General features: G+C 43.2%; 1 protein-coding gene across 5 annotated transcripts in view; it reads right to left on the bottom strand.

Moving 5' to 3' along the window:
* Positions 1 to 12199, bottom strand: part of MLLT6 (MLLT6, PHD finger containing) — a 38261-nt gene that overhangs the window by 6916 nt on the left and 19146 nt on the right. For 2 of the 5 annotated variants that reach the window (XR_011359697.1, XR_011359700.1), the window contains exons 11-20: positions 11941 to 12089; positions 10496 to 10601; positions 9822 to 9888; positions 9570 to 9697; positions 8429 to 8590; positions 8082 to 8158; positions 6593 to 6915; positions 6406 to 6490; positions 5651 to 5860; positions 3574 to 3790 (exon numbers count right to left, since the gene is read on the bottom strand). Coding sequence is in view for 1 of the 5 variants with exons in the window: in XM_069952140.1 (XP_069808241.1) it covers positions 3749 to 3790; positions 5651 to 5860; positions 6406 to 6490; positions 6593 to 6915; positions 8082 to 8158; positions 8429 to 8590; positions 9570 to 9697; positions 9822 to 9888; positions 10496 to 10601; positions 11941 to 12089 (1349 nt within the window). In the remaining 4 variants the exon portion in view is untranslated. Of the gene's footprint in view, positions 1 to 914; positions 3791 to 5650; positions 5861 to 6405; positions 6491 to 6592; positions 6916 to 8081; positions 8159 to 8428; positions 8591 to 9569; positions 9698 to 9821; positions 9889 to 10495; positions 10602 to 11940; positions 12090 to 12199 lie in introns of those variants that run through there. The other 3 variants (XR_011359698.1, XR_011359699.1, XM_069952140.1) reach the window with 2 other exon arrangements.

Here is a 12199-nt window from a genome sequence, read left to right as displayed (position 1 = left end):
AACGTTTCTCTGATTGCACCCGCTCCTTCACCTTCCCCCTTTCTTGCTGTGTGTCCATCTGGATCAATAAAGCAATCAACGGCGATACAGTGGTGAGTGTCCGCTTCTATTTTTCTTCACTATGTTGGATTGACTGTTTAGCGTTGAGCACCTCCACTAGCCGATTACACTACAGATCCAGGACTCAGCCTGCCGCCCTTTGATCCTCTCACCCAGTTGTAGTAACAGTAGTGCCAGCTATTTGACTCTCCCTCTGCTTCTATTACAAGTCTCATAGAAAACCTCTCTTGCTCTCCAGACTGGAAAGAATACACCACTTCCTGCAGGACATACAGCAGATGATAAGTACTAGAAGACTTGAGATTTTTTAATAGAAGTAAATTAGAAATCTCTGGCACTTTCTGGCACCAGTTGATTTTTTTTATTTATTTTTTTGCTGGAGTACCCCTTTAAGGGATTAGCATGTGAATCCTTCTGGGGAAATTCAGATAAGGGCCAGAAATGTACAAAATTACTGTGTGTGCACATGGATGCGGAAATTCCATTGAAATAACTGGAAGTCAAGGAGTCAGATTCTAGGAGGAGTTCATGGTAATCAGAGGCGCAATATGTGAACCCTAAAGAATCATATAAAGAGTTATTGCTAAACCCCTACAGTCATGGAAGCAAAGAACGTGGCTATAAGGAATCCCATCTTACATTTGGCTTCCCTGCACATCTAACAGAAGATACAGTCTGGAGGTCCTACAACCTTTCATTAGGGAATTACTATTGTGGGTCCAACTGCAGAGAGTCGTTCCTTGCAGTCACGTGTCCAGAGAAGGCTGTAAAGCTGTCCTTGAATCGTGTCACAGCGCAGCTAATGTAAGTGAATGGGGTCACGCCATTACCCTCAACTGGCTCTATCCCTGTCTGTAATCTTAACAATCTGGTCTGTCAGCAACAAATACATCTTCCCTTTACATGAGAAACAAGATTCTATGGTAAAACTTTAACAGGATAATAACCTAGGGTTTATTTCTGCAAACAGGAATATGTCATGGCTGTCATGCTGGCTGAACCAGGAGTCATCAGGGCGGTCCCTGGAGGCTTCCCCCTGTTCCATTAGACTTGAATGATATTTTTTCCAATTTTTTTTTCCAAATAGAAAAAGATCTATCAATCAAAGCCGTCAAGGAAAGCAAAAGCCAGCAGGGACCAGACCAATGACTTATCGTTCAGGCAGCATGAAAGTGATGACAGGTTCCTAAGGGAATGATGTATGAATGAATACAGCACCATCTCTATATGCCTTCCCATAAGATCCTAGATGCACACGCCTTAGCATAGACAGGACAACTATGTAACTTGCAATAACATTGGACGGATGAGAATATATATATATTGTGCAAAGAAGCAGAAATTCTGCTGTGGAGCCAGTATGAACCTGTATATATGAAACACCATGACACATAAAAACATGGAGTGTAACCAACCCAGGACAACTAGGTACAGTATAATCTGGCTGTTCCTCATCCTATCTTCTAGGCAGCAACCATGCATCAACAGATTCAGTCATCCAATTCATCTTCTTAGTGACTTTTAACTGTGAGATATACTAATACATCTGCTTTATTAATATATCTTCCCCACTTGATTCACAAAATGGGGAAAGGGGATCATATAGCTACATGTAGCCATTCTACATTGCAGGGGTCAGGGTGTGGAAAATTTGCGTTAAATTTTCTGCACGTACACTACATTACAGGTGTAGCGGCCACCAACATAACTGGTGGTGTTCTACTCTGATTCCTTAGATTATTCTGATATGGATACATGCCTCAGAAAGTATGTACAGGAGGTGAAACACCTGCACAGTAGTGGTTGGGGATGCATTGTATGCCTTGTCAACCACCAGTGTATTCACTGGGCCGGGCACAAGAGCACACCTAGCCCAGAGAATGTAAAGTAAGTACAGTGTATGCATGGCCAATGATTTACATGTGCCTGGTGGTAAGTGATAGAGATGAGCGAACCTGGAGTATGTTCGGGATCGTCAGAACTGGAACTCTTTGCATTTAATTACAGGTGTTTTTACCCACATCATAGACTCTGAGATGCTTACTGAATCACAGTACTGGGGGGGGGGGGGGTCACTGCATCCCCTTTTTGTAGGGATGGAACCCCCACCTATCCAGTGGATATGCTATTACTGTCTAACATCAGAATACCTCTTTAGGGTACTTACATAATCTTGACAACGTGCACCATTGGATGTAATGCCTCTATCTACTATAGAAGAGCAAGCGCAAGGGATGTCCAACATTGATGCTGATAATGACTAACTAGCTGCCTTAAAAGGTGTCCCTGTCATTCTAACATGTCATAAGTTTTGTTCAATCGGTGTTCAGACTCCCGCGATTGTTAGCTGAGCTCTTCTCTTACTGGCTTGCCGCTGTGATAAGCTACATAGACTTACAATAGAGACCATCTCCTGAAGCTAGATGAGCGAGCCGGGCAGAGATTTACTTAGCTCTATGTAATGATCAATGGGCGTCTAAATAACCAGAAACCGACTGATTAGAATTTTTGACATGGGAATTTTTTTTTTTAAACTGACAGTGAGTGCATTTCTAACCATGGCTGTAGACAACATGAAGAGGAAGATGTATTATACTGGACTCAAATACAAGGGTAGGCAATTCTTGGCTTGCCAGTTACCAAAGAATTAAAAATAAAAAAAACAGCATGTTTCGCCAGCCAAAGGTTTCCTACACCTATCATGAACAACAAATCTACTTCTGTACAAAACAGTCATTGAGACGCTTCTAGCGACTTCTTGGAAGGTGCAAAAATTCTGGGGCTACTGAATGCTCCGGACATATTTCGTACATAGTTATATATATGTATATATATATTTATATGCTTATATTACATAGAAGCCAGGCCCCTTTAAAAGGGATCAATAAATTCCTATTTACCCCAAGATACACAAATGGTCAAATATCTACATCTTGTGCTAACGGTATTCACAAGAAACTGCTACATTTATCGCCCCGCACGTGGAGACCACGGAAACGTGAATGACCAGGGTAAAAAAAAAAAAAAAAAAAGCTTGTGTATACGTATGTGTACAGATGAACATATACTATAAAATATGGATCTAATGTACACAGAGAAACACAAGGATAGTGCAACAGAGCGAAGAACTTGCCGGCACTCATCCTTCACGTGGACTGATACTAAGTATCACAAGGTGCTTTAGGCTTCGCCCCTGGGGCCGGAGAACGGAAATAGGCATGGGATTTTTATGGGGCCGAGTGCACTCAGTTCTACTTCCGTTATGAGAAGAATAAGGAGAGAGAGGAGTGGGGGCAGCTAAGACCCCCAAATGTAAATGGTAGAGGTCATGGATACATGTAACATCTAGAAATGTACACCGTAACGTGCACAGTGTACAGCTATTTTATCTGCCTGACACATACATTAAACGGGTGCTCTGTAATAATAAATGACACATCACTCTGCATGGACACACAGATATGCTACATATTTTCCGTATGTGTCTGGAGCAGATATCTCAAGCTATTCTACCTACTATGACCTCTACTCCACTACTTGTTCTGTAGACGTGTGCTCTGTTCCCCAGAAGATCTGGGTATCCTCTCCTCCTCCTGCTGACATTGAGAACATGCTCTCCAATCCTCCCATCGGCTCCTCCTCAGCTAAGAAGAGAACGTTCAGATGTGGGGGATGCTGGGAGTTTGGTTCATCCCTTGTCGTGGTTTGTGGGCGTCTTTTCACCTCCTCTCTGTGAAAGCAAACAGACAAGGGAATGATAGGCAACGATCTGTCCTTATGTGAAGATAGAGGATACGATGAAAAACATGGAATGGAACATAATTAACTGATCAAGACAAGTAGAATTAATAAGGTGGACATGATGGCTAGGCATAGAAAATGAAGCAACTGTGCAACATCAAATACAAGTGTAGTCTGATCTTGCTGCCATACTCCTATCCCACTGTCCTCCACTTATAGCTAACTTAAAGGGGTGCGCAAGAGAAAAACAATTGTTTTCGAACCAAATGGTGTCAGAAAGTTATACAGATTTGTAAATTACTTCTACTTAAAAATCTAAAGAATTCCAGTACTGCTATATGCCCTGCAGGAAATGGTGTATTCTTTCCAGTCTGGCACAGTTCTCTATGCTGCCCCCTCTGTGTGTGAGCAAACGGCAGTAGCAAATCCTCTATAGAAAACCTGACATGGACAGAGTTGGCAGCAGAGAGCACCTTTTAGAAAGAATACACAACTTCATGCAAAACATACAGAAGCTAATAAGAACCAGAGTTTTTTTTTTTAATAGATGTAATTTACAAATCTTTATAACGTTCAGATAGCAGCTGATATAAAAAAATAAAAAAGATCTCTGGAGTACCCCTCAAATACATGTGTTATTGCATAAAAGAAAGTGCCAGACTTCAAGACTGCAGGGTTGCACAGCTCAGAACCCATTTTCTATTAAAGTGACACTGTCACCCCCTTTTTGCATTATGTTTTCTCTACACAGGTGTAAAGGGTCAATTTTGCTATTTTCATATCTTATTTTATATGATATTCCATGGTGCTTGTTTCAGTTAAAAGTGATCTTTTAACATCTGCAGATTGTGCGTCACTTAGCCTCGCCCACAACAGTGTCGCAGACCCCACCCCTCTGTGATGTCATAGCCGTCTAGACTCCACCCCCTTGACGGCCATTGGAATGGGTTGGCCTAAAGGTGGGGCCATACCAATGACCACCAAGAGGGTGGGGCCTACGGTGGTGATGTGGGCGGAGCTAAGCGGTGCTGCGTTTGTGAAGCCCCGCCCAGGTAGCACAATCTGCAGATGATAAAAGATCACTTTTTACTGGATCAAGCACCATGACATGATATAAAATAAGGCATGAAAACTGCAAGATTTACCCTTGGAGAGAAGTCATAATGAAAAAAAGGGGGTGACAGTGTCACTTACTTTAAGATGGAGACGCACAGTCTGTGTGGCAGCTGTAGAAACAAAACAAAAAGTTTTTATTTAAGTGTACTTGTAACTTAAAAAAAAAAGTTTTATACGGTGGGGTTCGGAGTGTTCACAACTGATCGAGCCTTGTGAAGGCCATGTAAACGAGCGCTGATCACCAAGATCGACGCTTATTTAATATAACCCTTAGGCTGGTATTACACAGAGCGATTATCGTTCGAAAAATCGTTAAATCGTTTGGATGTGAACGATAATCGTTTCATGTAATAGCAGGCAACGATTAAACGACCAACGAGAAATCGTTGATCGTTTAATAGGATCCGGACCTATTTTTATCGTTTGATCGTTCGCACATTTTTCGGTGGAATAAGAATTCGCAGCTGAAATGTACGCAATACCGACGACTAAACGACCACAAGAACGATCATAAATAACGATCATCGTTCCATGTAATTGGGCGAACGATTTCGGGTCGTTTGCCTTAGCGGCCGTTTAGGATCGTTTATCGTTAGTCGTCGAAAAATTGCTTGGTGTAATAGTACCCTTAGTCAAGCAGCCTCCTATACATTTCCTGGATCCCAGATATTTTTTACTCTCAGCCAGCCAACAAGATCCAATTTCCCTCCCCTTCCCTTTAAAAAAAATGTACCGTTGACTTCTGTACCCCCCCCTCGCCTTGTGACCCAAGGTAGGGGGGGGCTTGGGCAGTGAGGATGGGTGGAGCAGGTGAAGATGCCATGGTGCTACATGATGACGTCACAGGAAGCAGAGAAGGGGCTGCTGGAGGCGTTATCAGACGCTGTAAATCCCGACATTGTTGTAAGTGTTGAAGAAGTTGATAAAGGACAGTTTGCTGTTCCTAGGAAACAAGGAGGATACGATATCATAAGTCACTGTTCACACTGGTGTCATGGTTTCAGGCTTTACAAGGGCTTTGATTGATCCATCATTCCGTTTTACACATTTAGGCTATGTTCACACAACGTATTAGACTGGCCGTTCCGTTACCCGGCCGGTGATCTTTCTGGCTGTAGTGTTCTGATGCGGGCACATCAGCGCGCGTCCGCATCAGAACCTCCCGCAGCTCACAATGAAGCAAGTGGCCGGAGCCGCCTTCTTCATTGTGTAAACTGACAGGATTTCTTATGGCCGCAATTCATGTCAGTTCTTTGCGGCGCCGCACGGGATCCCGGCCGAAGCGTATACAATGTGTGTACGCTCCAGCCGGGATCTCACAGAAGCAGAGGCAGTGTTCCACATCGTGAAAAGTACGGCCAGTGGCAACAATGGCAACTTACGTAGTGTGAACATAGCCTTATAATGATTTTCTTTTACATTTTTTGTATGTATATTTGCATGATTATAGTTGGGATGTACACATATAGGAGGGCTGAGGATACTTACCACAGTGAGATGAGCAGAGGTGACCTGCTGCAGCTGCTGTGCTAGCTGCCTCTGTTGTTCTGACAGTGTATTCAGAGAGGAGAGGCTGCAAAAGAAAAGAACCAACCATGTTCCATGTTCAGGTGAGTGGCATTAAGAAGCCAATATAAAGCATGACAGATGATGGCTACCATATAGACCAACTTACCTGGTGGGTAGGTGGCCACTGGCAGTCCCGCTGCACAGAGGATTCTGAGCCTGTCCGGATGCTGTCTGCAGGCCCCCAGTGATACTTCCTAGAATACTATTCAGCGATAGTGCTCCAGGATTACCGGAAAGAGCCCCAAGAAGAGGAATGGCTGCCAGTGCAGAGGGGGCTGTAGGGCCTGTGGTTCGTACCAGTCCGTTCATCAGCTGCTCTGCTCCAATTGTGGGAAGGGATGAAGCCGTCTGAGAGAGTGGGCCAGGGGGTGGAGTGCTGTGCAAGGATAGACAGGAGCTGCTTCTGCTTGGGCAGCTGGATTGCGGGTCCTACACAGGCGTTATTGTTAACAATAGGTTATTGCCATTACATAGAACAAGCCATAAAGTGCATAGATGTAAACCAAAGCAGGAGATTTTAGTAGCCAGAAAAAGGTCTGTGGGGGCTCAAGCCCAACACTGCATGATTTGCCAAATGTTACAAATTTCTTTTTTTATACAAGACATTGTATTTTTACAGTAAGATTAAACCACTCAGTTTCATGATGAAACTCACAGCTTTTCCCAGGGATTGCCCACGTAATGAAGAAATGTCAGTGATACAACAAGACTATAAACTGGAAAAAAAATTTAAGATAAGGACCGTGCAACTGCTCATGTGTGACCACCGAAGAACAGGGCAATGAGTGAACTAGTGTAAGAGCCAGTTCACACTGAGTAAATTTGTCAAAATTCCAAGAGAATTTTGCCGCGGAATCCTGCCTGCCTCAGTGTCAAATGGAGATTACATGGGACGGCTCATGCGCCTCCACTCTCTGCTCAAAGAATTGACATGTCCATTCTTTCAGTGGAGGCGTGCAAGTCCTCCCATAGAAACGCCATTTGACACTGAGGCAGGCGGGATTCCGCGGCAGAACTCTCTTGGAATTCCGCCGAATTTGCTCAGTAAGAACTGGCCCTTAAGTGGAGATGCAGAACTGTTTGGGTTCATTAACTTTTTCCGAACTTGAATGCTCAGCTTTTGACTCCCTGTGGCTGCAGAAGTTGCCTTAGGGAGTCTTCGAAAACATGTATACAGTCATAGGCTGATGGCACTCAGCGTAGTGATGGTGCACATGGTTGAGATAAACTCACATATATTCAGGTGAAAGAAATCCCTCTATTTGCCAATGCAACAGAGTCATAGGCTATCTCCAGGTTTTCCAGGCCTCCCTGGGGCTACATCCAACTTCCGCAACCACAGGGAGTCAAACACAGGTTCATGTTTGGAGACCGTTGCTGAAACCCAAACAGTTCGCCATCTCAACGCAACACTAGTCATAACCCATTGAAACCAATGACTAAAATGGAAGAAAATGAGCAACGCAAAGAGAAAGGACTGGAAAATACAATGATAAATGCCAAAACTAGAGAAGATCACAGAAAAACTGTGATATGGATATGGTATGGACATGGTATGCAGTTTGTTGCAACTGATAATTAATTTATAACCTCACCTCGGAGGGTGAGTTCTCAGTACGAATGCTGCTCTTGGAAGTGGGACTCTTATTGCTCAAAGAGTCATGGGAGCTCACTGCAGATAGAGAAGGGAAAATGTTACTTTATGCTGACAGAAGACAAGCATGTCTATTAGAAAAAGACAATGGGGGAGATTTATCAAACTGGTGTAAAGTAGAACTGGCTCAGTTGCCCCTAGCAACCAATCAGATCCCACTTTTCATTCCTCACAGATTCTTTTGAAAATGAAAGATGGAATCTGATTGGTTGCTAGGGGCAACTAAGACAACACTACTTTACATCAGTTTGATAAATCTCCCCCAATGACCTTGAATCAAGGACTCACCATTGGCGACATTAATGGCTGGTAAAGTCGGGGGAAAGGGACAAGAAAGCTGGACATTCAGTAGCTGCAGCTTCTCCTTCCGAGCTGTCAGATTCAAGATCTGATCTTGGAGCGAGCGGTTCTCTTTCTGCAGAGAGTGCAACGCCTGGAGCATGTCTACAACTGAGTGTAAAGAACAGGAATGATCATCTGAACAGCGGCACACCGGTGACGTTCTCACTATACAAACTATCTATACTAAAACATACCTCCCAAGTGTCCCTCTTTAGAAGCCACAGTCCCTATTTTTGACCCACATCCCTCTGTCCCTCTTTGCCCCTTTTTGACCTAGAAATTATATTGGAATTAATAAAGTCTCTATGTTGCTCTAGAACGTGTCTGGTTTCTTACTGTATAATAGATCCAAACTTGCATATTATTCTATCACGTGGTGCAAGTTGGATCCTAAAAAATGTTATATTCAGATGAAGAGACATTATGGCCCCATACACACATGCAGACTCATTGATTTCTACGGGCCCATACACACCTGTAGGGGTTACAGATCCGTTTTGAGGCTTATGTTCTGTGCCGCAACAAAATGATTGAGCCATTGTGCTGACCGTGTCACACATACACACACAACGCAGGACGCGTCTGCCTGTAAGCACCCTGACACACTCACAGGATTGGGCATAATAGAATGATGAGTGGGGGTCTGGGACTCCCACCAACCCTGGTCAGAGAATCGGAACAAAATTGGGGCTGCCGAACATAGCCAGGCTCAGTGACTAGCTCGGCAACATTCGGTGGTCCCATGAAAAGTGAATGGAGCACTAGCTGCACACATGCAATCATTTAGAGCAGGGATGGAGATTCTTTGGCCTGCCAGCTGTTGCAAAATTACAATTCCCATCACGCCTACACAGCCGAAGCTAAGCTTCAGCTGTCCAGGCATGATGAGTATTGTAGTTTTGCAACAGCTGCAGGAACGAAGGTTCACCATTTTATACTAGTATCTTAAGCGTAAAGCGTATTCCCTAAAAACATGCAAATATCATGGCCTTACATCCCTCTGATTCCTATTAAGTCGTGTCAACACCTCCCTTGCTTTGACCATTAGCCTTTAACCCTTATTTAATCTGTTGATAGCCAGCCTTACTGTTAACCCCTGCCTCTCCATGTTTCTCTAGCAGCAGTTCGAGGTTGGCTGTTACTTGCGGTACATTCTCACTCTGTGTAGCCGAGCCGCTTGGATCATACAATGGAGGCAAGCTACTGATTGGTGACCTGTTGCCCCAAAAAAAAGAAAAGAAAAAAAAGGCATGACATACATATTGGATGTAGAGACATAGAAGTGAACATGTGCAATGCCCTTTATGTTTCTGCGTCATCATGTACAGGACAGACTTACATTGAGGACAGACTCTCTCGTGGAGAACTACCTCTACAGATGAAACTGCAGTCTTCCAGTTCAGGCTCTGTGAAAGAACACATATTCTTAGTTTACATTAAAGGGGTTATCCAGCGCTACAAAAACATGGCCACTTTCGCCCTACTGTTGTCTCTGGTTTGGGTGGGGTTTTGAAACTCAGTTCCATTGAGGTAAATGGAGCTTAATTGAAAACTGCACCTGAACTGGAGACAACAGTAGGGGGGAAAGTGGCCATGTTTTTGTAGCGCTGGATAACCCCTTTAACATACTGACCTCTTTTTAATAGATTTTTAATAAATTGTATATAGGATCTTGCTCACTGACCGATCACATATAGTACAGCTATGAAGAGTGATCAGTCTTATGCTCCTTTCTGCATTTTATCTGCACAATTGCTGATCAGCATCACTGATGACCCATATAAATCAATGAGTCTATGTAAATGCAGACAGTGACCGACACAAATCTGGGTTATGGATGTGTGAATGGCATTCTAAAAAGTACCTGTCACTTTAAAACACCCAGAACCTAACATTGTTTGATATGGAGCAGGCGTGTGGAACCCACAGCCCTTCAGCAGTTGAAAAACTACAATTCCCATCATGCATGGACAGCCAAAGCTCACTGTAAGATATTACTATACATGAGGTTACCTGTTCTATTGTTTTCGGCCTGGCTAAGTAGAGGAGGCATTGACAAGGAGCTTCCAAATATATTTGATGATGGGATACTGAAGGTGGAGCCTGCCAGTGAGAAAACCTAGGAATAAAGACAAATGGGTTAGAAAAGAAGCCTCAGAACCAAATCCTTGAAAAAAACTTCTGATATGCCCTAAAGTAGGGAGGGGGGACCTAGGGTCCTAAAAGTGATGCAAAATGACAATTACCATTATGTCAGGAGAGCTTGGCTTTGGCTGTCCTGGTATAAGGGGAGTTGTCATTTCTAGAGATGAGCGCAACTGGAGCATGCTCAAATCTGATCATTCTGCATTTGTCTACAGGTGGCTGAAGATGTTGGATACAGCCCTAGGGAGTCTGGGAAAACATAGGTTGTATCCATGTTTTCCCAGACTCACTAAGGCTACATCCAACTTCTTCAGCCACCTGTATTTCAAATGCCGAATGACTGGACTTATCTGTAATCAAGAACCCTAAGCAGCTTATACTATGTACCTGTTACTTTAAAAATCTTTTCACATGACAAAGACATGTCGAAAGTCAGGCCCAGATCTGATCAGTAAAACAAGTGGAGAGAGCAGCCCACATCTGAGCACTCCCAGCGACCAAAGTGCTCCCATAGGCTTTCACTATCCCTCTCGTTCACCTGACATATTGCTAGGAGAGAACGTGCTTGGTGTGCACTACTCTTGTCTCATTCTAGTGATCTGAACACTCGAACCCTGACCAATCAAAAGTATGTAGGTTTTTTTTTTTGTTTTTTTTTTAAAGTGACAGTGCCCATTTTATACTTGTCATGTTTACAGTTCTTTAGTTCTTTCTCCCTTCTATCTCTCATATTACCTGCAAGGCATACCCCACAGATGGGATTTTAAAGGGGTACTCCTGCAAAAATATTTTCTTTCAAATCAACTGGTTTAAGAAAGTTATATAATTGTTTGTTTGTAATTTACTTCTATTTAAAAATTTCGAGTCTTCCAGCTGCTATATGTCCTGCAGGAAGTGGTGTATTCTTTCCAGTCTGACACAGTGCTCTCTGCTGCCACCTCTGTCCATGTCAGGAACTGTCCAGAGCAGAAGCAAATCCCTATAGAAAACCTCTCCTGCTCTGGACAGTTCCTGACATGGACAGAGGTGGCAGCAGAGAGCACTGTGTTAGACAGGAAAGAATACACCATTTCCTGCAGGACATACAGCAACTGATAAGTACTGGAATAATGGAGATTTTTTAAATAGAAGTAAATAACAAATATATAACCTTCTGAAACCAGTTGATTTTAAAGATAAAGATTAAGATAAAGGAGTATCACTTTAATGCATTTTGCATTTTTTGTAAATGGCAATAAACAATACGGACCTTGAATATAGTCCCCTAATAAATAAATAAATATATATATATATATAAATTCAAAAGTTCCTACCTGTGTAGTAGATGCTGTGGAGGATGGGGTGATGGAGCAGCCCCTGCTGTATGGTGTCAGGGAGCTCTGGTGAGACAAGATGCTAGAGGGGAGAGGGGTGCTGCAGGCTGTCCTTATACAGATGGGGTCTTTGTTGCTGGTGTAGATCCCTGAGATGAGAAAAACCCATAGCATCAGCAGGAAATGGGTGTAAGATGGTGGGATTTACAGGAATGCTCCCATTCACACTAGATAAAGATCTTAAAGATCATTGCAGTCT

The sequence above is a fragment of the Dendropsophus ebraccatus genome, chromosome 14 (genome assembly GCF_027789765.1).
Source record: "Dendropsophus ebraccatus isolate aDenEbr1 chromosome 14, aDenEbr1.pat, whole genome shotgun sequence".
NCBI classification, from domain to species: domain Eukaryota; kingdom Metazoa; phylum Chordata; class Amphibia; order Anura; family Hylidae; genus Dendropsophus; species Dendropsophus ebraccatus.
Note: the sequence above shows the minus strand (reverse complement) of the source record. Positions and strands in the feature narration are given on the sequence as shown.